General features: G+C 38.8%; 1 protein-coding gene across 4 annotated transcripts in view; it reads right to left on the minus strand.

The window, feature by feature from the left end:
- Positions 1-1,755: 1,755 nt before the first annotated feature.
- LOC138700861 (small G protein signaling modulator 2-like) overlaps positions 1,756-27,868 on the minus strand; it is a 50,333-nt gene continuing 24,220 nt past the window's right edge. For 2 of the 4 annotated variants that reach the window (XM_069827241.1, XM_069827240.1), the window contains exons 9-23: positions 27,697-27,821; positions 25,548-25,625; positions 23,240-23,307; positions 22,990-23,154; positions 22,159-22,278; positions 21,872-22,070; positions 20,960-21,239; positions 19,278-19,520; positions 18,001-18,172; positions 17,456-17,547; positions 14,498-14,600; positions 11,793-12,306; positions 10,173-10,282; positions 9,715-9,882; positions 1,756-9,631 (exon numbers count right to left, since the gene is read on the minus strand). In XM_069827241.1, the coding sequence (XP_069683342.1) occupies positions 9,543-9,631; positions 9,715-9,882; positions 10,173-10,282; positions 11,793-12,306; positions 14,498-14,600; positions 17,456-17,547; positions 18,001-18,172; positions 19,278-19,520; positions 20,960-21,239; positions 21,872-22,070; positions 22,159-22,278; positions 22,990-23,154; positions 23,240-23,307; positions 25,548-25,625; positions 27,697-27,821 (2,526 nt within the window). In that variant the 3' untranslated portion in view covers positions 1,756-9,542. Of the gene's footprint in view, positions 9,632-9,714; positions 9,923-10,172; positions 10,283-11,792; positions 12,307-14,497; positions 14,601-17,455; positions 17,548-18,000; positions 18,173-19,277; positions 19,521-20,959; positions 21,240-21,871; positions 22,071-22,158; positions 22,279-22,989; positions 23,155-23,239; positions 23,308-25,547; positions 25,626-27,696; positions 27,822-27,868 lie in introns of those variants that run through there. The other 2 variants (XM_069827242.1, XM_069827243.1) reach the window with 2 other exon arrangements.

A 27,868-nucleotide genomic window follows, 5' to 3' on the forward strand; every position in this document is an offset into this window, starting at 1 on the left:
CTCCTCTCATGCCAGGTCTGTACAAGGCACAGGGCCAAAGCATGGCATTACAGCTAGCTACATTACCCTCCCCGATATAAGGATCTATGTGACAATGCTGTCTTCACTTGCCTTGTGGCACGAGAAAGACGAGAGACGAATTTACTATAAATATTAACCGTTCTTAGCAGATAGAAAGGTAAAAAAAAAAAAAATAGACGCTAAGAAACTGTCAGAAGTCGGTTCTTTGCTTGCTCCACCTCGTGTGCAATATACAGTTGAACAGTTAACAATGACCTTTGCTCTTGCACTCCAATATTTAGCAGGGAGCTGGAAAATTGAGTAAAAGATGAACAGTTTACAAGATGGTAATCCAAATCTTCATTAATATTATAAAGAGCATGTAGGAAATTCTGTGTAAACATTTATTGAGGCAATCGTGGCCTTGAGCAATCTGAATGTTGCCATCACAGATTTTCGTGGTAGTCAAGTTATTAAATTACATGCAGCCTACTTCTTTGCTTTTAGTAATTTTTCTATTAAACTGTTATATTCCGACATTATTATTACTATTATTATAGACTGGTAAGACATAGGTATAGATGACTTTGGAATAATTCTGCTACCTTTCTTGGCCAAGAAATGAGTTGCTTCATTATCTCGCACTCTGTAATGTGCAGGGATCCACTGTAGTATCGATAATTTATTTAATTCGACCATTTGTCTAAAAAATATACGACGCTGTGGAATACTTTTGTGTTTTACTGTTAGATCAGGTGCTACACCCGCTTTTGAATCTCATAGTATCACAGCCTTTTCAAATTTATCAATTCCGTACAGGACCTTGAAAGAAAAGATAAAATGTCACCAACAAAATGATTAGTGTTTGAATCTAATCCTCTGTAAATGGGGCGGGTAGGAACAGAACATATTGCACCAGCACCAGCGCCTCATAGTTTGGTAAATGGGATCCATCTGACCGGTTGATTTAAATTTATCGTTTGTAATTATAAAGAACTTGAGAAATGTCTGGAAGGATATCAGATTTCTTAACATCATCTGTTGAAGTCAAATGACATTCAATACACTATCATCAGAAGTAATTGAATTAAACACATCAGTCTGTGAAACAGCTTCATATTCTAATGTGCCCGCTCTTAGTCTTCAGTTTTGTGATAAACTGAAATGATGTCGCAGCATTTCGCTAGAGTTTACACAGATAGCAATTCAGCATTTTGTTCACAGCTCCCTTTCACCCTTACTGCATTCAGGCCAGTGAAAAAAGAAAATTATTCACAAAACTGTACCACGGGAGCACAAGTGGAGGCTTGAGGATCACGAAATGAGAGACGTGCCCAGACGCAGTCATGTCAACCAACCACAGCCTTCACTTCTTGAGCATCCTTGTTGAATGTGCAATTCAGGGAAGACATTCACCAAAGCACATTGGTACTGCCTGCAGTACAAACAAGGGGTTTATTATGCTTACGTCATCATATTGAATGAATATCGAGAAGCATGCTTATTTGAGTCATGCTTACCCATGTCTGGTCTAACCCATTCATTTCTCTTTGAGTGGATTAACTAAGTAAGAAACCATGTTGGCTGATGTCTATTGTTGTATTATATTCTGAATCATCATCATCATCATCTCATTTTCTTCTTCTTCTTCTTCTTACTCTTCTCCCAGTTGTTCCTATTTCTTTTACAGAAATAAATAATAAAATACTGACATTATTATTTTAAGTGCTTCCATAAATAGAGAAATGGAGTGTATACAATAAATTAGGTCCATTTTTATTGAGGAACTATAATACATTTCTGAACGGAAGAAAAGCAAATATAATTGAAATCAGTACAATCACTGATAAAGGTAACTTCAGAAGTTGTCAAGATCACAGTAAACCAGACTATAATGATTGAACAAGTATCACGTCAACATTGTGGCAAAGAAATGCACAACAGTAATGGGGCATGAGACCAGCTCTGAGCTGACACAGGGCTCGAGGAAGAAATATGAACACTGATTTACAGCTATTGGGCGCCTTAAAATTACAACAAGCATACAATTATGGATGAAGAAAAATGTAATTTGCAGACGAACTGAATTTCTAAATAGCTGAATGTAGGCCTTATTCTAAATACAATAACAAGGGTGCACTCATCACGCTGTTTTATATAACAGACGAAGAAACAAATCACTACTACTTTCATCTGGAAGGATTTTCTTTGCAGTATTTAATCCCTATATAACGTCTGATTTGCATATAATTGAAATGGCCCTACAGGCAGATCCAATTTTCAGACATATTTATATTGATGGACGAAGTCCAAACAGATTTTCTTCTCATGACAGCTTATCCTTGCTTTCTTATTTTAGACTACATTAACCCCAATATTGCGCATTTATCACAGAACAGAAACCTAACAATGCACGAAGATGACGTGCCCTCATGTGACCATGTACATAATCATTTCAACTGCATCTCTCGGCGTAAGGTTTGTTTGTAATGTGAGGAGCATTTCGTGCTGCTCATACAACCAGCAAGACTGGCAACAATTCATTTCAAAATGTTCATACAGGTACCTAACTAAGCTTTCGTATTGTCCAAATTTGACAAAATGAGGTCAGAATCCAAACAATCTGTCTCTACTTATCACAATTTGGAGATATAAAACTTTTAACAATAAATTGTGATCAACAAAGTAACATTCTGTTAAGGTGCAATTAAAGCAGACGCTTAGTAACAGTGTAAGCATAACTGCGTGACTTGGATATTTACAAAACACGACTTGAACCTGCAAGTATCGGGTTAACAGAACATACAGCAAGTGTGAAAGCAAAGTTCCGTATACAGACAGACACTTACACTATCTTCACCGAAAAATATGTTTCATTCTCTTTGATATGATTTTTTTTTAACATATCATTTTCATATAATGCATACGTTGAACAAAACCATTCCAACAGCTTTAAGATCACCAACAACAATAACAACAAGATACAACATTAATATATAGTAGATTTGTGTTTTGGGAGAATAGAAGTTACAATTCACGATTTTTAGGACCCGTTTGAATACATATATGATATTGGTTTAATATTTGAGAAAGAAGAATATACAGTACACGTACACACACGCACAGACACACACACACACCAGTCGTGTTAATACATCGAGTGCCAGAAGTACTGAAACAACTGAGAAATTAAGGAAAATGTGATATAAGTTGGCAAACGTATTTTAACGAAAATATATATATATAGCACAAAATTACAATACTGGTAGTTCAAAATACATGCAATTAACTAGATGAAAGAATGAATTTCAGAATTAAATGTAAAAAGTATTATAAAACATTTACATGTTTTATTATTCCCTTACTGCTTATCATGTGTCTGTTAAAGCTGTCATCATCTGATCCAACACAATCGGATTATTTTGGTAATATCTCGCATACCTATATTAGAACAGTTGTGCTTAAAGTAGTCAGATAAATAGTAAAAAGAAACTTAAAAAATGGGCATGTAGGAAATGTAACTAATAAAGATGCGAGTAAAATAATAATCAATCAATATAAATCAAGATGTGAAAATGGCAAAAAACTCACATTTCAATACATGCGTTTGTGGACAGACAATGTTGTACACAAACTGAGAGAAAAATGCGCAAAAGCTGAATGTGCGTGAAGACGAAGAAATATTGTAAGGGATAAAAGAATATCCTAAGCTAAATACTAAAAATATTACTAATGAGACAACTGCTTCGCAAAGTGGTACTGATAATACATGGCGAAATATCCCTTACTACAGTTATTAGAGGAGAAAAATTTGCTCTGGCGCTGGGAATCGAACCCAGGTCCTTGGTTTTACGTCCCAACTGCTCTAACCACTGAGCTACGCCGAAGTTCAATCCACAGTACCAGATCGAATCTCCCTCCTCCTGTGTTTTTCCCTTTGTGGCCTAACCATTGTTACCATAACAGATAAATTGTGTAGGACCAAAAATTAATATTTATGTAGATCCCTTACAGTAGTTGCTAGACTGAATGACAGTTTTGAGTAAATGTAGCAAAACAACTTCAAAGTGCTACAACGTACAAACAACTACCGTAGTTGTTGAAGTGCGAAGGGGGTTGTGTTCAAAATTGTGAAATTCACTTTAATTTCTTCAATTCCAATAATGGTGAAGAGTGTGAATAATAAAATATAGCTATTCCAGTGTGCTTAGAAAGAGTACGTTGCTGTAATTAATTACAAAATAGATTTTGAAATGCAACAATAAAACTTCACCCAGTTCGCACAAAAAAGAGGCTGCAAAGAAATTTACAAATTTACATAATTACTCATGTGAACTAAAGTCTTATCCAAAAATGTGTATACTTGTCCAAACACTAAAATGTCTGGAGTCACTCATTCAGTTTAATAAATACCACAAATTTGTTGGGTGAAGGTGCGAGGTTTTGAGGCATTTGCACCGTGTTCTCAACATTTGTTAACTATGTCGGCTTCATCATCACGGAAGGTAGGAAAAGAGGAGTGAGAAAGCTGTCTGTGGATGCATTACAAGAGCCATTCTGCAGGACTGAGCGTACCCTAGTGTGGTCTGGAGTGGCCACAGAACATGAAGCACCAACAGTCCTGCTCACAGAAAGTAAAACATGTGAAGCATCTAGTGTTGTAAGTTCTTCAATAGTGTTGCTATTGTGAGGACGTGGTTTGAAGTCCCGGTTGATATCAGTGTTAGAACAGCCATTCTGTAGCAAAGTGTTCCTCAGTAATTCCAATTCCACAATATCAACTTTGATGAGGTTACCATCTTGGTCAAGAAATCTGGTTACATTAAACGAATACTCAGAGAAGCTATTGAGATTGCAGATTGCAGAACACTATACAGTATGACAAAAGAGAATGGTTTCGCACTTAGTAAATCATGCAAACTTTCACTGCGCCATATTGAAAACAGGAGAAGTGAAAAGAGAAAATATACGTGGTAATATTCAATTCGGTTCTTTACTGTTTTTAAATTATTTTCTTTCTTCTCTCGTGGCAGAAAACTCTCTGGCCTTAAAAGGATCGACTGGTTAAAAGATGGTCACCCAAATAAGTTTTCACCACACATTGTGTGGCTCCACTGTTCTGCGTCCACCCATCCGGGTCCTGACCAAACACCAGATGCTAGCCACACCAGTGCTTCATGTTCCTGTGCCACTCTCAACTTCACACACTGGGGAGCCCCTCACTACAGCATGGTTCTTGGTAACACACCCCCTGACGACACGACATGGTGCAAATACCCGAAATCTCGCACCATACTGATCACTATATCACAAGTGTTGGGAGAAGATCAGAAAACAAGTCAGTGTCCACGAACAAAATCAGTATTCATTTGCGTATTTCTGGATTATTTCATATTTAAATTTTGAAAATCGTCGGTTTTTCTAGCTTTTTTTTCCTTCCGTATCTATAAATATAATTTACTATATTGCATGCTATTTGTAGTGTCCAGTACTTCTTAAACTCTATGTATGAGCAAGACACATAAGAAGGAAGACTAGAGCCTGGAATCGAACCAACTCGACTTGTTATCATTCTCTGGCGCTCACAGCAGTAGGTTGGCTTGGCACAGCATGTGGCCCACTCAAGTTTCGGTCAGAATTCATCTCTCCAACTTTGAAGCCACTGGGAGTTACATAAAAGCTATTTAGCTTTTCACCTGTCTTAAAATACGGCACAATTTCCACCACTGATGGATAATTTTAACTCTGCAGGGTTGGCAAATATTGTTCACTAGAGGCATTTTGCAGTAAGAACAATTAACTAGAGCTTTTAAAATGTTCAGAGTACAGAAAACAGTTAATTTATTTTGGGACGATCTTAAAGCATTTCCAATTAAGTTTATATGGGTGAAAATGTTCTTTGCCAAATTCCATGACGTCACTACAATCCAAACTCCCGGATATGCACTACGAGGACTGAATACATTCATCTTCCAGTTCAATAACGCAGACGAGATGTCTGTGCAAAGCCTTTTGCCTCACCGACACACATGCACACCACAGCTGTACTTGGGCTTCTTCAGTGAACTTACAGAGGTCAGTGTTGTAATTGACATTATAATTCTACTGCTAGAATGTTGTATGTCAACAGCTGTTAAAGCAATGATGATTTGCTCTTTGTTCGACACTAATGGAGTGCTTAGGTAATACATTTTATTTCATAATCAGTGTTTTAAGTATTAGGACATTTCAGGGCACTCTTAAATGTGTATTAAATATATGTTATTTTAATTTTGAGAATGCTTTCATTGAACATTTCTTCCACCTGGACACAGATATTTCTCACAAAATTTTGGGGGAGGGGGTAGGGGGGGAGGGGAGACCACATAATTTAATTCATTCTTCATCTGTTCCTGACTTCGTCTATTTCTACAGACGTTGATCTAATTTTGTTTTTAGACTTATTTCTCTAAAACTAGATGATCACCATGGCATGTGAAGTCCTGAGGAAAGATATATACGGGCAACAAAACTGGAACCCACAATCACGACGTGTGCACAGTCTTGTTTATCATGTGCCCTGGGCTAGTTCTTCAGTCTGCTTATAGAACTGAAATTAAGATATTCCGAAAATAAAAAAGGTCACAGAACTATAAATATGCATATCATGCGCATGCTACATATTTTGTGGGAAGTTATTGGTATTCAAATTCTTTCTTATCATATTTAAGGATAGTGATATTAAAAGTGGAGTAATTTCGGCTCACTTTTAGTTCGTTGGATACATGTTTAAACGTTCTAATCATCTTCCACGACACTCTCGTAATACAGTAAAACTTCTTTCATATGTTTTGCACTTCTCTTTTCTGAAGTCCCGATAAAATTACTAAACTTACCATGTTAATTTATTTTGGATATAGGCCTACGTTTTTTGTTTATTCGTGTTTTACACTTATACGACTCTATTTTAAACCCTGGGAGATATGAAACGTAATTTTTTCGTTCTAAATAAATTTTGCTCGAAATTAGGTTTGTCGTTGAATTGTAAATACAGCACGTGTTCATTGTGAAGATGTGGCCCACTTTGAAATTCGAAGCTGCTCATGCTTGTCTCCAACAATCTTGTGTCCTTCAATGACGCTGTTACTGAAATGTTTCGTAACACATCATGATGGAACTGAACAAATCTGAGGGCGTGGTTTATTTCTTAGGAGCAATAACTGAATTTTTCTGTGAAATAATCACATATTGCTAAATGAAGATCACATGCGAAGAACAAGGTAAGTAAGACACTTCCGTAAAATTTTCTGGATTGGAATTTGAAATGTAATATCAGCCAGTTTTGGCTCTAAGCAGCTAAGATTTCCTACATATGTTACATTCAAGAATATGTGTTATAAACTTATGTACTGTATCATAAACTCAAAAATGGTTTAAGTATGAAGTTCTAAATTTCTCTTGTGAAAAATTTTACTTAACTGACTTCAAATGCTATTTCAGATGTTATTAAATGTCATTTAATTTATAAGTTTCTCTCACTTATGCGTTTTTTCTTCAGACCCCCATAAAACGTATACCTAAACGAAGTTTAGTCTGTAAAGAGAGGAATAAATATTTCAGTAATTTTTCATGAAATTATTCTTCCCAATATTTTAATTATATTAGACGAAAACAATTTCGGCCAATTTCTATAGTGTGAGGTTTCAAATTTAAATATTCATTGTTTCTTATGTTCACTTTAACACTTGATTAAAATTTTAAAACTTTCTATAGTTAAAAACGTTAAAAGTTAATTTTAAAAAAGGTTATGTACCTTTATGACAGACAGGCTCCATTTCAACACTGGTGTGGTGTCATCTTCAATGTCCTCCGAACTACCGCTGCTCCAGCTGGTCTTCATTTCCAGCATTTGCTTTCGCCGTTGGTGGGGGTGGGGTGTGTTGCTCTTATGGTGGGGATTGGTTGTTTGTATTATGATATCGAATAAGTATGTGTACTAAGACACATATTAATTAATATACCAATGAACAATGACAACTACACTGAAGAACTAAATACAATAGAATATATAGCACAAGACAACAGATATAACTCTAACATAATAGACATACTAATAAAAAAAAAGCAAAACAAAAACGTAACAAGCCAACAAATCACACGAGAATAAATACATAACATTAACATATCACAATACTAATACATACAAAATTGCAACTTTGTTCAGAAACCTAAAATACATGATAGCATATAAAACAAACAGCAGTACAGAAATATCTAAATAATCATATCAAACAAACAAATAAATATAATTCAACCGAGTTTACAAATTAAAATGCAATAGCTGTCCACATTTTTACATAGGACAGACAGGAAGATCATTTCAAATAAGATACAATGGACATATTAAAGCTATAACGAAACCATACATCACATCAAATTACGCAGAACATATTGCTAACAACAATCACGACTACAATAACATAGAAAGTCCACAGTTCAACATACTAGAACAATACGAAATATACAAGCACACAATAACATATCCACAGCATATACTTAATACGCATTTACAATTCACTATAGACATACATTATTCGATATCATAATACATGACACACAAACAACCATCCCCCACCACAAGAGCATCACACCACACCCCCACCAACGACAAAAGCAAACGCTGGAAATCAAGACCAGCCGGAGCAGCAGTAGTTAGGAGGACACCACACTGGTGTTGAAACAGGGTTCGTCTGTCATAAGGTACATAACCTTTTTAAAAATTGTAACACTTTTAATGTTTTAACTCTAGAAAGTTTTAAGTATTCAGACTTGAGCTTGAAATGTCCTGAATTGGTATTAAATTGGCCAAGTTTTGTCGAAATCAGTTCGCACATTAATAAACAATTATAGGGGCATAATACATAATTCATCAGTCTGTTTGCTTTTTGAAGAATGGGGAAAAAATGAAATACTGGAAAAGCAACTCAGCACTGACCTCTATGAGAAAAAGAACACTGATTGTCTTTACAAAGCGAACACAGCTCAGGGGAGCGAGGAAGACCACAGAAACATCGAGAGAAAGAAAACACTCTCCCACCAGTCCTGGAGGACTCAGCCGAGTAAGGCACAAAGACACTATACACACAGAGAGGCAGGCTGTGCACAGCGGCCAGGGTCCGTCTGCCACAGGATATCTTTGGGTACTCGCATTCTATAGAAGATATTAAAAGAATTCAACTGATATGTTTTAAATCAGTAAACGCACTCTCGTTGTAATACTGTCAAGCAGTTCAATGGTAAACCTAGCAATGTAAACCATTCTCCTCCTCAGAGAATGCAGCAAGCGTTTTGATGAGGCTTCACGCGCAGTGAAGTGCACCCAGCCGGCCGACATGCAGGCAGACGGAGCGCTGGCCAACAGATGCCGTGACAGACTGTGTCAGTTTGTACCGTCCTTGAGGTAACATGATATATTAACTTTCAACAATACATATATTAATTACAATATTCTCTTTTTTTCACAAAAATAGTTAATCTCTCGCAACGAACAGCAAGGATCATCATTACTTGTTTTCAATGAGTGTCTGCAGCTGCAGCACGAGGTCACGGGCCAAAGACAGGATCGCCTTCGCATCATGTCGCTCTGCCATCTCTGCAACACAACAAGCGCCATGTTCATCTGAAGTTTCATTGCTCTGACATTAGATGTGTGAAGATGACGTATGGGGTACACACCATTGAAGAACTTGATGATATCGGTGAAGTCCATGCTGTTGCTGAGGATGATGTCCCTGTAGGACTCAACCAAAGCAAGTGCAATGAAGAGCACAAAATGGCTGGATGCAACATGCTTGGCGGCCCAGATTGTCTCCCACATGCTGAACACGTCCTCGTACAGCAGCTCTGCAAGCACCATGCTATGGTGTTTACCATCTGCATATTTCTACACCAGAAATGTGCACAGCTTTTAAATGAGCTAAATAATCCAACCACACAGTATAGCACCGTCCAGTATTTTTTTACATTATCTGTCAGTAATTCAGTTACTTTAAAATGTAATCTTTTCCTCCTCAAATTTTTATTGTATGCATCACAAAATACCTCGTGAGTATTAGAGCTGCCTCTGGTAACGGACATAAACAGAGAATATACGAAATGCGAACACCACAGAAGCGTTCGAGATGTGCACTCACCCCGCTTGAAGTCGAGCAGGAACCAGCGGTAGCAGAAGTAGAAATGTGTGTAATCTCCGTTCTGGTGCATCAGCTCAAACATCTCCGAGTCCAGGATCTGGATGAGGGACCTGCAACAGTTACATACATATACAACATTCCTACTCTAAAACTTCCGACCTAACCTGACTGCAGTTCTTCAAGGGTGCTATTCATAGACATTTCGCAGCACGCTCTACGAGCGTACTAAGCTAGCCCCGGCTATCCACTGGTTACTAGTACAGAATTCAAATCATATCCTATCGCTAACACTGGTTTATGAATACGAAAAACGCTGATCATCCACCGAAAGCCCGCGCTAAAAATGTCTATGAATACGGCCCAACAGTCCATCTTACAAAGCTTGACACCTGCCACACTGTGTGGACAGTGGTTCAATACCTGAATGTGTAATTAATATAGGGAATATCATTCTGAAATAACAGCAGTAAATACGACAGAAACAAAGATGATGATGATGATGATGATGACGATGATGATAATGATGATAATAACAATAATAATAATAATAATAATAATAATAATAATAATAATAATAATAATAATAATAGGCTCACAGATTTTAATAACAAGCCATCTTTTGTTCAGTATTTTACAAATTATTTAGAGCTCGAATGCAAGAATTCCACATGAATCAACTGAAAGTGTACGAATTTCTTCCATAGGCAGTGGGCCATGAACACACAAGACGTGGGCTATATGCCGGATGTGGTAGCAGTTCAATTCCTGGATTTCTTCCATGCTTGTTCGTGTTCGTATTTTCCTGTTGTGACAAGAGTTCCATTTCGATCAACTAATGCCAGTACCTCTCTCTCAAAGCTTCATGAACTCGCTCTAGCTGTTAAGAATAAAGATTAGAATAGACTACATGCATCCCCTAAGACTCGCATTACAGACTGCTTGCTGGAGGAAGAAATTTTCTCATGCAATTTCGGCCAGTGTGTGGGACCGATGTCCACCCAGCATTGTGATGCACTTGGGGAGGTACAATAGGTAGCAAAATCCGGTTGCAAACACCAGCTATAACGGCTGAGGGGATCATTGTGCTAATCACACGATACCTCCAGTCTGGTTGGATGATTGTCTACCTATGCTTCGGCATGTGAACATTATTATTATTAATGTCTGTTTGGAACAAACTCTTAGTGAATCACACCTTCAAAATTCTAAAACATTATTCTGAGGCCAAACCGATTTTGTTTAACGACGACTTTCGCAGGCTGATGGCACTATTTTGAGGTATCAGGGTTGCGGTAATATAACCATTTTTCATCACATGTGACAATTCTCCTGATAAATCTATCATCCATGGGATTAGCAATAAGCTGACGACAGATATTCACTCTGCGTTGAACCTGTTCAAGTGTCAATTCATGAGGTACAGCTTCTTATGATTTTCTAAGCGTCTTAATGTGGCGATGTATTGTATCTTCTGACTTCACTCTGCGTGTATTCTCAATGTCTCCAATCCTGGAACCATCGTTGTGCTACACGTTCACCTATTCGACTAGTAGCACGATCACTCATCTTATTCAACCCGTGAATGTCGTCGTATTAAAGAGGAAGTATGTCTGTTCATACCTCATATTAGCGAAGTGGGTGTCCATAGCACCTCCGTTGGGGAAGTTGGCGCCCATGCGCTCCATGAGGCGGCAGAAGCAGGAGTACGTGGTGCCCTCGTCGTCGAACACCACGAGCAGGGGCGCCACCAGGTCGCACATGCCCTGCATGTAGCCCACGTCCAGGTGCTCCCACACGTACGTGCACATCACGTTGCGCAGCTTGTCCAGGTTGGGCGCGCTGAAGTACCAGTAGTTGCGGTCGCAGCGCTGCACGTCCTTGTCGATGCGGTGGAGGTTCAGGCCGAACGTCTCCAGCAGCTCCAAGGAGTACACGCCGCCCTGCGAGCTGGCGGGCGACACGCACGTCGAACCCGAGCCGCCCTCCACCGGCTCCTCGGCCACGGCCAGCTTGTCCAGCCCCTCCTCGTCATCGTGCGGGGTCAGCGCAGGGTCGCCGGACTGATGGCCGCTGTCCACTGATGGGTTGGTCGTCACTATCACCGCCATGGACTGCGTGGTAGCGTGCGAAGACTCTGCAAAGATGCAGCAATACATTGTGCACTGTACTTAACTAACTGGACTGAGCAATGTAAACTTTTTTTCTTTCTCTTTCGTTTTAAGTAAGTGCATAATATATATTTTTCAGTAATAATTACAAATAGGTCTAATGGCGGGTATTTGTCTGTTCGTCAGTCGTGTAGATCAATTTACTGACAGAGATGTTGCCCAGAGTGTGCCACAGGAGGCTGGTCTACGCTACATCCGTGATAAGATGAGATGTGGAGACTTATTGGGATGCCACAGAGGAACTGGAGCTTCCGGAGAAAACCTGTGTGTTACCTGGACCACACAAGTCAAAAGTTGGGGGTACGCCAGGGATCGAACCAGACCCACAGGATTATGAGTCCAGGACTCTAGCCACTGGATTGCTATAGCAACGTATAACTATAAATATTAAATAAACAAATATGCTGAATTTGTATGACGTTAAAAGGAATTTCAGATAATTTTAATTAATTCCTTGTTAATCCACTTTTGATAAAGCCATAACTGGAGTTGATCCAATGTATTTCAGTAGAATTATAGTGGAAAGTATTATAATTTATCATTAAATATATCTAAACCTCTCCTACCCAAATCCCATCCTCACCTTCACGTGGTGCAACCTGTTCATAAACAAGCGAGGCTCTGGGAACCGAGTACAGCCAGTCCAGCATATACGGAGGAAATGCAGTATTAGACAGCAGCTCCATGACTGCAATTACCTCCTCCTGGTTAGCAATCAGTTGGAGGGATATTTTATTGCTTTCAAGCCTATCACCAAAATATAGCCAGTTTTAGGTCATTGAGACATTCTAAAACACTTTGGTAGACCATAACAATTCTTCAACCTGCGAGGATAATAATGCTGGTTGTTAAATGTCTTTAATTGATACAGGCGTAACACATATATGACATACATCTTCTTTCTGCACTAACGTTCTTTGTGTAGAAATCACTTACACGAAAAATTTTGTTCCCACCAATGTTATTTTTCTTTGTTTGCATTCCTAAATTTCGCTGCACACAAAGTCGAAAAGCAATGTATACCATTTTTGTAACTGCCACTCTGCATTCTTCATATGAAGGGTACTCGGGAAAAACGATCAAGGTCCATCAAAAATCGAAATTGAGTTAATAATGCTATCTTATAGTGGAAAGGAAGTACTATCATGTGGTCTAGCTAGTAATAAGAAATCATCGTTCTTGACATTCCACTACGGCAGTTTCTATTAAATACATACATAAGAAAGTATTAAGTGCTTGAACTTTTAAATTCGTTTTTCTCGAAACTTTCTAAAATGGACCTTGATCGTTATTCCCGTGTACCCTTCATATGTGCTTGATTTGACACTCCATTTGAAATGCACCTAATCTATGAGATTTCACTTGTGCAGTTTCTAGAAAGGGTTAGCGATATTATTCACACCAAAACATTTATAATGATCGCAAGAAAGAAAATGACACGTAGATTAGACAAGTAGAAAGTGGCCAAATTCTTCTTCATCCTACATTTTCCTCTATCTTTTTTTTTTTTTTTTTTGGCTGGTGCAGCAATTCGAAGGCAGTTATTAAATTTTCACTGAGGTTTCGTGATTCGTAAAAAAAGTGAATTTTTATAATATGGGTATTAATTCTATGTCATCTGATTATAGAGATTCATCACTTCTCTCACAATCACAAACAGGTGGGACTGGTACTGTAAGACACATTCACACTGGAGATGAACAAAACTAACTGCCGCTCTTGCTCGCTGTGTTCGCTGCATTTGTCTTTCGAGTATCGTTTCATCATTATCGAAATAGCATTTGGTCGGCGTGGAAAGATTTCGTAATTTTGAATAACGTACATCATTGAAGTAAATAACATTATAAAGGTTTAAATGAGACAAAAAGACAAAACAGAACAGATCTTGATTATCAAAATGTTCTGGTTCTATTATATAATATTCATCATCATCATATTCCAGACATGAAATTAGGCCATTGTAGGCCATTGTTGTACTGTTAAAAATTCCCGGTTACGGAAATACAGGAATAAACAAAAAATAAACAAATATTAATGCTCGAGGCCTTGAAAATTTGTCATTTTAGCCTAGAGCCTTTCTCAATTTTAAAACCACGAGCCACGACTGGTCACAGGAAATCCTAATGTTACTTACATCATTGATAGATAACTACTTACTGCTCTTGCGTGATCTCTTGAAGTCGGTAAGTTCATTCTTGAACTCTTCCTCTGCATCCTCATCTTCCACGACGCCTTCATCAGGGGATGAAGACTTCTTCTCCTGCAATGTATGATTGAGGGTGTTTCACAAGGTAACCAGATGCCTCTATACTTTGCATACAGTATGCTCGAATCACCTCATCAGACACCCCACTCTGATTTGAATGAAAATGATCACAGATGTGATTACAGGACTTTCAAGCTAAATCAAAGGTTTAATAGAAATGCCTTCCTTTGTTAATTCTTATGCAGTCGTCCAGGTGACATGTTATACGTATTTCTCCAACCTTCGTGTTTTACCCGATTCACTTACCCTTACAAATAACATCAGTTTTACTTTTATTGTGTACAGATTAAAACGAACAATCTATCATTTACAAACGTCTGATTGCATCACAGTTACCACGTCCTCACATACAGAAAATAAAGAAAGTCCTGAAGGCAAGACATGGGACATCCTCCTCTTCAACCAAGATGTAATGCCTCAGGGGCCAGTCTTTAGACTCATCACAAACTATGACTGTTCAGTCAGCCACCCACACAAACCAGGATGTCTGATTTCACCATTACGACAGGAAACAGACTTCTTCCAAGAATTAGCAGGCACCAAAAAAATTTTCAACTTCCAAATATCTTAAAACTAGGTACTAACTCAAGAAATAGATTTTAATTATGTACTGTAATATACAGTAGTAATATTAAAGTGTTCTGTTTGTTACTTTCTTTGTTTTTGTTACATATTCAAATTCCATTTAATTTCACTGGGTGTAATGTTTTTTGCACTTTTGGAATTTGTGTACGATTATGCATCATTTTGCTGATTACACATGCATTATTATTCTGGAAGTAACATATTGTTGTCAATTAATACGAACTGTTACTAGTAAGGATAAGAATCGAACATTATTCAGGCCGTGTCTCAAAGGTCAAGTTCATACTTCACACTAGTTACTAGCAACTACGCACTGGGGAGCTTTGGACTTTCTTCATAGACTATTTTTCTAAAAACCATGACATCACAGTGCAGCACTGAATTAAGAAGGCAGTGTCCTAATGCAGTTTCATTACGAGTTATGTAGAAAAGATGAGGCCCTAATATATTACAATAAAGTTTAAAACATTGTAAAGAAGGCACTAATAATGTCAATGTTCAAAGTTAACGTGTTATTGTACATTATATTTGTATTAGGTATTTCAGTTCCAAAGCATCTTAAGATATCGTAACCCCAATTGCTGATGAGGTATCCATGTTTGTTTAGTGAACAAGTCAACAATCGAGCAAGCATTTTCGTTTACAAGCTACTACAGACTTGATTGCTAAGGACTATGAAGCGTTGGATCATGACTTCTGACGTCACAGCCAGCTGTTTAGAAAACTATCTAGTTCACTTCAGTTGAAAATGTAGCTTTGAGACACGGCCTTAAGCTATGGTTTGTCTACAACGATTTTTGCCGAACGATCAACACTGACAATTGAAATCGCCAGCATTCGTCAGAGAGTGGTTTCTTTACCGGCAAACTTCGTAGGTGGATAGTAAATTGTTTTATATAGTTGACCATGTCTGATCAGCTGATAGTGGATGATAATCTGATAACGTTATAATATAAGTTTTGCCTTGAAAAACAAGTACGGACCTTTAAAGTAGCTAATGTCATGTTTAGAAATGGATATACAGACGGCTCTTTTAATTCATTGTTATTAAGACATCTTGAAAATGATCCCACCAATTTAAGGAATATTTCAGACTTTCTCCCGAACAATTTCATTTTGTTCTAAGTTCAACTGAAAATGATATTGTAAAATTACCCACAAAATTTATTCACAAACCGATAAGCCCAGCTGAAAGATAAGCAGTAACTTTAAGGTGAAAACCTGTGATATAAACACTTTATTTTTACTTTTTACAATTTTTTTTTTTAATTTAGGAGCATTTATTTAGAAAATAATGTTACAAATAAAAAAACAGTGTGAGAAGGAGGTTGTTGCACTTCTCTCCTTTGTCGGAATTCCACTTTGCTTAATATTTCACACTGAAACTTTTGCTTCAGTAGCTAAATCTGCCGCATTGTGTGTATGTCCTTCAATTATGAACCATTTTACTCAATTGTATTAACAGTTCTGGTTGTTGCAAATATAATTTGTTATTGTTTATGTTGATTCTTCCTTTTGGCTCATTTCAAACAGGGATTTGTGTTTAGAGACATAATCAATGTCTCGTCTTCATTAGTGGAGAGATTGCAAAAGATTTCTGTTTTACTCCATTATGGTATGTATAATGCGTAAATCACATGTTATTAAATGATTTAGTTCATCGCCTACTGTAATTTTACAATTGGTTTCTCGGCGATGATCGCCAGGTTTTTTCCTCGAAGGCAAACTTGGACAAAGTTCGTCGAGCCCAGTGATGTTCATTGACGTTCATTGCCGTAAAGAAACCATGCACATTCAAATCAATGGGGCAGAATCCTAGCGAAGATCGCCATAGACAAACCGTAGCTTTAATGTCTTCATATGTGCTTTTAGGATAACAAAAGAAAAAGTAAAATCTTGTGCTGACTATGCAAATGTTAGGACTAAGATATGGCTAAAAACTCTCTGACTAAACACTAAACACTGCATTCTCAGTGAATGTGTAAACACTGTGAAGTTAAGCTGAAAGATAATTTAACTGCAGGCTGTATGTTAAATATTTTGGTACTAATACAGTTTTGAATTAAGTTATTCTCTTACTGCCATCTTAAAATATTGTTATTTTTTTAAGTGTAATAATAATATTATTTTTATAGACGTTGGTTAGGTGAAAAACTGGCAGTGTGTAAACTTGGGCCTTCTGGAAGGCTATGAAATGTTTGTAAAGTTTCTCTACGGAGACGGGTTCATACACTGCAACCTAGTGTTCCAATTTGCGCACATACCTGTTCGTTCTCAGACGCGAACCCATTCACGAGATGTCTGCTCTCGTCATCCTCTTCCTCCAGAATGCCATTCAGCATCTGCTTTGTCTCCTCTGAAATAATGCATTGCTAGTATTATGCAATTACATATCCTATTTCTTATCCTCTAAATTACTTATCTGCAAATCTTTCAGTACAAAACTACGTAATATTTTTATTTATTTTTGCGACATTTGAGTTGTAAATGTAGTCAGCTTTAAATAACCCAATAAATATATACCGGTAGTTAAATCTCGATACAACAATTTTCTGAGGACAGGAAAATTGTATTGTTATATCAGGGTTATTACTGTATTGACGGGTTATGAAATTTTACACATATTTATGCTCTGAAAGAGAATATACATATGAAAAATAAGTACAAAACAACATTAGCCTACTTACTATGAAATAGCATTTACTCTCCTGGGATATAAAGAACTACATAGCTTGGAACGGAATAAGTTGAGTGGTAGTCAAACCTGGCAACTGGTAATGACAATCAGGAATTTCGATGCTCAACTGACCTACGTTCACGTAAATCTTCTCGTCACTCGCGCGTTTGGGGGTGGGTGGCTGCTCCTCGACATCTGATTGGTTGTTGTCCAGAGAGTTGGGAGGGCAGCGAACGTCCTCCCCCTCCTCGTCGTCGCCCATGTCATTGTCGTCGGATGTGAGGCTCACATTGTCTTCGAATACCTGCAACACAGCACATCCACTTCAGCTTGTGTTGCCATGTCAGATAAAATCATCGCGTTTCCTCGAGTATCAGTCTCTGCTTTTAGGGGAAGGTGGTTGTTATGGTGTACAAAAAACAGACAAAATCGCCTGGAATCAGGTTTCCATAAAGTCACATTTTTCATTCTATTGGTAGACCTGCACTTTCTTTCAAGGAACTATTTAACTAGGGATTATGAAATTTTCAGGGCATGTTAACACATACATGATAGTCTTAATGATTCAGTATTTTAAAATATCTCAAAAAAGTTTCCGATTTGTATTCATTTTTCCAGATGGAAAAAAGTAATTTTTTGAAGACGAATATTCATTTGAGCCCTAGTAGAAAAATAATGGGCATATTAAAAGATATAGGCCTAGTATGCTTTTACTTTAGTGTCCTGTCATGTAATTCCATTCAAAAAGCTACGATCAGAACTAATAAAGTGTACCAATGACAAGACCTGCCTTTGGGCAGAAAACTGAATTTAAAGGTAAGATTGGGTCATAATTCCGTAACACTGGAACTTTGAAGGTCTATTCTATTATTTATCTTCATTGATTCTACTTGAAGACATCTTTGCCCCATGTTAGGTTCAAGAATCTTTTCAGGAAGATCCTCATCATGGTCTACCACAACTCCACATTTGAGAGGCTGTTTCATCCTCTTGCCCATCGTGTGCAGATGTTTCCTCAGGACACACTGACCTGTTGCAGTGCTCACTATTATAGGTTAATTCAATATCCAAAAGTTTCCTCATTCAGCCATAAAATTACAAAAACTACGATTATTACCACCAAGTCTATCGCAATCTGATTTCAGGCGGTTTTCTCAAATTTTTTTTCACACCATAACAAACATCTTTCCTTAAGAGCCATCGTAATTGCAGTTCATTGGAGATTCTGCTCTTGTGGTTTTGCTTCGTATTTAATTACGTATCAAGTTATGCACGTCCTACATTAAGTTGGCTGTGAACCAGTGACATTGCTTACTTGACATGCTGCCATCTACCAGAGTTGCGGATGGCTTAGACAGGGAATTCTGTCTTTATTAATGAACACTGCAGTAAACCCCCACTACACTCACGTCATTGCTGAGATCCTGTGCCATGGCGGGTGTGGGCGGTGGCACATCGCCACTGGTGCTCTCTGATGACAGCTTGGCCAGGTTGGCAGCCATGGTCTCCTTGTCGCGCTGCCGCACAATGGCCTCGACCGCCAGCCACTCCGACATAGTGGTCTCGTAGCTCTGGCGTGTGGCCATGTCCAGCTCCTGCCTGTCCTGCGGCGAGCTGCCGAAGTGGTAGTGTCCGAGCAGGTACGGCCACATCTGTCAGCATTACAGTGCTCGTCTTGTTTACTCTTTGTCATGATCTAGAGGCTAGCGACTGAAGCAAATGTGAGCAGTGAGCAGTGTGCGGTGTTGGCTCTGTCACGTGGTCATGCATTTGACTGAGATGAACATAATGAGATCCACCGTTACAAATATTGGAAAAAACTAGCTGAATGAGAAGACATTTCGTAAATCAACCAAATAAATGTTTATAACAAATTTTCTGAATTACTTTGAAAATGATCGATTTTAAATAATTGATGAGACAATAAATATTTCTTCCACTAGAAATAAGGGATTCTTTTAATGTTTTATTGTAAATATTTAGATATTTACAAGTATATAGATTTTTGTATATATTTAGGTTGTAGCAGATATTTAGATGTACCTACAGTATATTTGTCTCATATTCTTAGGATAGGCCAGACTTGTTCAAATAATAATAATAAAAAAAAACTTACAAGTTTTGTTCACACTCATTTGTTTCATGAATGTTTGTTCACACTCATTTGTTTCATGAATGTGTATCAGCATTAGGTATTATTTTGAGAATTATTACTTTAAAACTGATGGGATAATAATGATTAATATCCTGCCCAACTAGAAAAATGAGATATTTTTACAAATATTTTTTAGTTCATTATTGTAAATGTTCAGGTATACTTTATTAGGCGATACAGAACAGATTAAGAATTCTTTTCCTAAACAGAAATGAAGACAAATGGAATTAATTTTAGCGTTGTCACCTCACCTTGAAGAAGAAGAAAAAGGAAAAAAGAAAAACATTGAACAGCTTGTGATAGAAATATTGTGTATTTTGCAGTATGTAAAAGAACCCTTGAGGCACGATAGGTTTCTCTCGGCAAAATTAATGTTCAATTGTCACTCAAAGGTGAATTTTGACGCTACATAACCCAGTTGTAGAAAAGCGTCGTTAAAAAAGACAATGCCAAAATCACGGCTAGTGTTTTGTGTGTTGTTGCACAGTGATGAATTATTTTATGTAACTAGGAGAAAGTCTGATGGCAGTTGTACACCATGTCCATAGAGTTCCAGAACCATTATAATCAATCATTGCTCAGAAGCCACATGACATAGAGCAGTACGGTTTTTTGCAACGTGCTTACTTAGCATGCACAGCATGTTATAACTAGAACTTGGAAAATTCAGGCAGCCCGAATTTTGTTTCTGGGTGTGTACATATAATACATATATTATAACATTCTCAATACACAATTATGTACTGTACCTATTCTTATTTAACGCTATATAGTACTGTATACTGATTACTGATTGTATAAGTTTATTTTCTCAGATACGAATGTTTTAATTATTTGAAATATGTTTATTTCAATCACATTTGAAGCATATTAATTGTTGGTGGTGTCATTCTGTATGAATGTATGTATGTAGGCATGTTGGATGTGCCTCATTACCTCCTTCCTTATTTCGTGACACACGCCCCCGTAGTAGGTGAGGCGGAACACCTCCTGCTGGTCAGTGACCTTGCCGTCAGCGTTCATAAGCTGCCACTTGTCACGCGTCAGCCCCTCGAAGGCGTCGCAGGGGTCGTCTCGTGCCACAATGCTCTGGTGTACAAGCCCCGACAGGTGTGTGCGCACCGTTGACAGATGGCGGCAGTAAGCCAGCCAGCCATAGAAGGCACGCGAGATGATCTGGCGCTTCATGGTGTCGCATACCAGCTGGATCGAGTCCCTGCAACAATACACAATAGGAATGGTACTCACCCTGTGGTCAACTTTATGTGGATCCATCAGACTGGCACACATGCACCCACCCTGTGGTCAACTTTATGTGGATCCATCAGACTGGCACACATGCACCCACCCTGTGGTCAACTTTATGTGGATCCATCAGACTGGCACACATGTACCCATCCTGTGTTCAACTTTATGTGGATCCATCAGACTGGCACACGTGTACCCACCCCGTGGTCAACTTTATGTGGATCCATCAGACTGGCACACATGTACCCACCCCGTGTTCAACTTTATGTGGATCCATCAGACTGGCACACATGTACCCACCCCGTGGTCAACTTTATGTGGATCCATCAGACTGGCACACATGTACCCACCCCATGGTCAGCTTTATGTGGATCCATCAGACTGGCACACATGTACCCACCCCGTGGTCAACTTTATGTGGATCCATCAGACTGGCACACATGTACCCACCCCGTGGTCAACTTTATGTGGATCCATCAGACTGGCACACATGTACCCACCCCGTGGTCAACTTTATGTGGATCCATCAGACTGGCACACATGTACCCACCCCGTGGTCAACTTTATGTGGATCCATCAGACTGGCACACATGCACTCACCCCGTGGTCAGCTTGCTCACGACGACTGGCTTGGGACTCTCGGGCAGCTCGGGGCCACTGCTAGGGTCCAGGCTCAGGGACTTGGAGGATGACGTGGAGCTGGCAGTGGATGTGGAAATGAGCTGGGCTCGCACGCGGGACTGCAGCTGCTGGGCTCCTGTGGTCCACTGACTGGGGTCCATCAACTCCTGTCCTGCCACTGCAGACAAACCAGACCGTGCACTGACGCCTTTCAAACAAGATAACCATGTTGTTCCCATCTACGATACCAACTTAACAACACTTACAGAAGTCTTCGTGTCGAGCCTTGTTGACGATGCGGAACACATAGTCAGTGGACTCATCCTCTGAGTCGCGCAGAGATGGAAGGGCTCGGCCCTTCCTCCGTAGCTTGGGGAACACCTTGCCTGTAAATGTGTTGCTATATCGTGACACAATGTTCCCAGTGGTACAGAGCAAAAGGAGATGGATGGAGTAAGAATGTTACTTATAAAACAAAAGCAGCAATTTATAAAACAACCCTTTACAGCACATTCCATATTGCAGCCAAAATAGGGAACATTACAAAATACCACACTCAGGAGAGATGAACTATTGGATACGCAAATAAAAAAATAGCTGAAATAAGGAGATAGTGGATAATAGTAAAGCGAATCTCAAAATACTGTTGTTACTTAAACTGCATTAGTTTGCTGAACTTTACAATATGTTAAAATATCTATGGGATAAACATGCTAGTACTGATGAAATTTATCAAACAAAGATAATAATAATAATAATAATAATAATAATAATAATAATAATAATAATAATACTTTATTGCCTTCCTATTGACTGAATTAACAATGAATTATTTTATAAACAAACATTTAATGTTTCCAAGCTGAAAGTGAAGGACTTCGTAATCAATCTAACCTGTAACTATGCAGGAGCAAGTCGTGACGCAGGAATGACCTGGTCGTTTACAGTTCAGTGTTATGGCATTAAGACATTGAAAAGACGCAACAATGCTGTACCTACAAACAACCCATTTCACTATGATCGAGGCAAAGTCATAATTAATAGTGTAGGTGACATTTATTAGAACTAGAGTTCTTCCCACGAACTGTAAGGCATACCTTTGCCCCTCTGAGACCAGAGTGGTGGGTCCAGTTGTCCGTGGGGCAGCAAGCCGTTCTCCAGGCACGAGAGGAAGGCCAGCAGATGGCCCCCTTTGGGGAAATGTATGGGAGGCCGCTGCACCCCATCCTGCCCCACTAGTACGATGGTGCCCCCACTATCAGCTACAATAATTACGTTGATTAGTTGTGAGGAAGATTTTAACAACTGATCGCAGAATACGTTCAGTCTGTGATTGTAGTGACTCACCTTGCTGGTGGCAGTGCACGTACACCACCTCGTCCACCTGCACGTTCATCGCATAGTCCCAGTACAGACTGCAAAAACACGCAAAATATTTATGAAACTCTCCATGCAGTAGACTAGTCGACCAGCATTGCTCCTGTGATTCTGTTGGTGAGTGGCACAGACAGCCAACCATTCCTCTGTTTCCAAGTGGCTAGCTCTTGTATGATAGCTACAAACACACCTTTTTAACAAAGACAATTCATTACAACAAATAAATTTTATTATTGTTACAGTGACGTAACATACTGAAGCAAATAAATAAATAAACCTAAAGATGTTGCAATTTCAGGAACAAAAAAATTTCATACAAATCCGCCAAGTTGCTGCATCACACGTGACCTTGAAGAGAAAAGGTAGCCTTCGCCTGACTCCGAGACGCTTAAAGCAGATGAAGACAAGAAGAAAACATGATAACATCGCACCCCTAGAATAAGATGCGAGCCTTCTGTCAATGACAGTTGCTGGCACCACACTCCCTGCAGAAGCAGTTTAAAATGCTAATTTTGTTTTGTCTGTTGAAATGTTATGGTTTCTTTGGAAGTGAATTTGTGCATAATATGGAGTGTCCATTCAAATGTTATGGTCCCTTTGCAAGTGAATTTCTATATAATATGGAGTTCTTGGACCTGTGAACATCAGCACCAACAACCAGCATACCAACCATGAGGTCAGCTGGTTTCTATAATATCATGAGAGGGACGAGCCTGTCTTTTCACTCTGGCAAACTTGTATAGCCTACTGTCTCCTCACTCGCAGACACATTTTATTAGCCTTTGTGCCATGAATCTAACTGGAGACTCTCAAATTCTTTCTAAGGTTAGTATCGTTATCACAGAAATCATCACATTGGATAGTAATACATTGGAGAAGTTAGAATTAATAAAAACTATTTCAATATACATGGCAACAACAAATTTGTAAAATAACTAAGTTAATACACTTGTATAGTAACTGTTTTGCCAAGTTGTGGGATCCAGCTCTTTTCGAAAGGAACAACCCACTGCTGGACTTCATCTCCATTTGCTGATGTGCAAGCAAGCAGACTTCACAAGTTCTGCAACATATATTTCTTGCTCTGTATTGATGGGCCAGTTCAAAAGGGAAACAACTCAAAATTGAAGGTTCTGAGAAAACTGTATTTTAAAGTTTCATGTTGCTGTGAAAAATACAAGGATCATTGAAATTACTCCAAATTCTGTTAAAGATGTTTCTTCTATAGGTACGTTAAGTTTCAATTAGAATTATGTCAATTGGATTTTTAGTGCAATGTATTGTGGGTCCCTATCACCACGGCATGGCGTGTCCTCAGGTTGCGGATAGAGGAGACGGCCTCCAGATATGGAGGGTAGCTGACAGCCGATAAGGGGTGGTCCTCCAGCTTGGGGGTTGGGCGAAGGGCTAACAACCCATCACCGTAAAAAACAGCTTGTTACGAAATCTCAAAATAAGCCTCAGAACAAAACTGATTCTCTGATACAACCACAGCAAAGAAATAAGGTTATGAGATTTGATTACACAATGAAGAACTGCACGCATTGCATTCTTCACCTGACGTAATTAGAAACATTAAATCCAGACGTTTGAGATGGGCAGGGCATGTAGCACGTATGGGCAAATCCAAAGTGCATATAGTGTGTTAGTTGGGAGACCAGAGGGAATAAAATCTTTGGGGATCCAGAGACGTAGATGGGAGGATAATATTAAAATGGATTTGAGGAAGTTGGGATATGATGATAGAGACTGGATTAATCTTGCTCAAGATAGAGACCGATGGCGGGCTTATGTGAGGGCGGCAATGAACATCTGGGTTCCTTAAAAGCCATAAGTAAGTAATGAAACTTTAAAATACAGTTATGTCAAAACTTTGCATTTTCAGTTGTTTCCTTTTTGAACTGGCCTGTCAATACCCCCAACAGGCGGTGTTACGTCAGTATTTCAATGTAACTGAAATAAATCTCAAGATCTACATTTTTTTACCACAGAAGTCCTCCATTACACATGATTCTGCAGTGACATGTACAATGCGGGCTCATAGTTTCAGTATATCCGTATTTTCAGTTATAATGACTCCACAGGTACCAAGTCCGCCAATCTCATATGAAATGACTCAAGGACATTATGAATGAAATTCGTCCAGTAGTATGGTATGGAACGTGACACATTGTAAATTGATTCTTTTAAGCATAAAGTAAAAAGTAAATAGGTACCCATTCAATTGTATACAACCTAGTCTAGTAACTGCAAGCTCAGATTCGTCACTGTAACTTACACGAGTTGCGTCTGAGTGGAAGATCGTCGGTACAGAGGTTTCTTCCTGATAGACTGCAGCCCTGGCAGACTGCCTCGCCTGGTCACAAAATACAACAACAACATATTCACATACAAACACACAAAAACTAAAGATTTGTAAGCTAAATAAAATTATTAAAAAGAAATCGAACATACAGGGATACTGCGACCTGTGCAACTTATGTAATAAAGGACACCAGCTATCAAAACAGCGGGAAAAAGATGCGAGTTGCACATTTAACATTAGTATACAACAATTCTTTTGATGTGGACACGTCTATAAGTTTGGTCTAGTACTAGGGTCAACCAACACTTTGACTTAGTTATTTAACGTTTCAGTATCAATTACTGAATTATTTAGTGTCGACGGAATTGGTGATAACGACATGGTATTTGGCGAGCTGAGACCGAAGATTCGCCATAGATTACTTGACATTCGCCTTACGGTTCGGGAAACCTCGGAAAAAACCCAACCGGTAATTAGCTCAAGATGGAATCGAACCCATGCCCGAGCGCAACTTCGGATAGCAGGCAAACATGTTACAGCCTCAGGTATGCCGGTGACTGACACATTTTCAGGTGAGTTTTGTCACGCCTATAATTTCTAAACTACACGACATATTCCAACGACGTAAATGGGGATCTACAGATGACGTCATCTAGCGATACGCGGGAGGGGGAAGTTGAGATACGAATTGCAGGTCGCACGAGAGCCGAGGCAGTGTAGTTCGAGAATATGAAGCGATAGAACGTTCACAGTGGTTCTAAACGATTCGTAACGAACCAGGCCAGAATCTCAATTGAACAACAATCAGCAGTCGGGAAGTTAAATTGAAAAAAATCGCAAGTTGAGTAAAGTGAGAAAATTCACAATGTTAAGGTATATGCAGAGCAAATGGGAGCGGATGTATGAGCAAACGATAGAGCAAGACGATAGTAACTGACATGTTTACTCTCAATGAACACTAGATGGCTACTCCCAGAGTCCCAGCACAGCGAATATATACCGGGTTTTCAGGGTATCTGGAAAGAAGAGATGTTGATTGTCACAGCTGACGTTTACCCTAACAGCAATTCTATCAGTGATGCATTCACGCATAAAATTTGTAGTTGTGTCTCCGATACAGCTTTTCTCCTTCCCCGTTTTTTTTGTCTCTATCTCTGAGGAATAATCACTAAGTTATTGTCATGCAAACACGTTATTATGACAAACTGTTAAGTTATATTTACATCTACTGCACATTACTGGAAAATAATGTCTTTAATTATGTTAGTGTCTATTCTATTCATAATGTCAAGAGGATATTTTCCCTTTCAAACCGGAAAATACGGTTGGGGAAACCATGTGATACAATTCGCTCACTAGAGGTTAGCAAAATAGATCAACTATTGTGGAATATGTGCGTGACCAGCCCTGCTATATCTGATTGACAATTTCATCACAGGAAACAATAATTACCGTACAAAATGGCAATACTGAAATTAATTACAATATAAATTAGAACAAAAAACAGTCACGCTGGTCTAGTGCCTAGGGCAGTGGACTTATAATCCCGAGGACCCGAGTTCGATCCCTGATGTACTTCTATTGGGCAGGGCTGTGGTCCAGGTAACACAGCTCCGGTTCCCAACAAACCTCCATCTCATCGTGGGTGTGGTATAGATCTGCCTCCTAGGGGCACCCTGGACAACGACTCACGTGAAAAAGTAATACATGTCTTCAGAAACGGATAAATTATAAAAAAATTAAAATACTAAGTGCGAAACTCAGACATTCAAAACTACCACAAATTACTAAATCTTTGGTTAGGCTCGGCAGACAAACCTGCAACATGGGGTAGAGGCTATGGATTGAACAATCTCTCCACGATCTTGTAGTGGACACGCGCACGTTAGTCCTTGTTTACGTCAGGAACAGCTGTGCATTAATAACACTGCGGGTTGCATAAGTCGCTGAAATCCCTATATTAGCTAAATTAAAGAAAACTGTTGATAAATAAAATAAATAACACATATAAATAAACAAAACATAAACAAATAAACATATAAGTAAATAAATAATAAATTAAGCTGTATTGTTACACGTCAGGAAGCACTCAACACATTTGGACACCCCTGCGCCGGCGCACCTCTTGTCCTGAATCTCTGCTTCGGAATAGCCGTTCATCAGCTGATTTGGTGTCCACTTGATGGTGAGCGAGTGCGCAGTCTGGTGGAGGGACAGGTAACCTGGCATCGGCTCCGTCAAGTCCTTCTGCAGACAAAGAGGTATCAGTCCTGAACAAACAACCACAAAGAGGC

The sequence above is a fragment of the Periplaneta americana genome, chromosome 6 (genome assembly GCF_040183065.1).
Source record: "Periplaneta americana isolate PAMFEO1 chromosome 6, P.americana_PAMFEO1_priV1, whole genome shotgun sequence".
In the NCBI taxonomy this organism is placed as follows: domain Eukaryota; kingdom Metazoa; phylum Arthropoda; class Insecta; order Blattodea; family Blattidae; genus Periplaneta; species Periplaneta americana.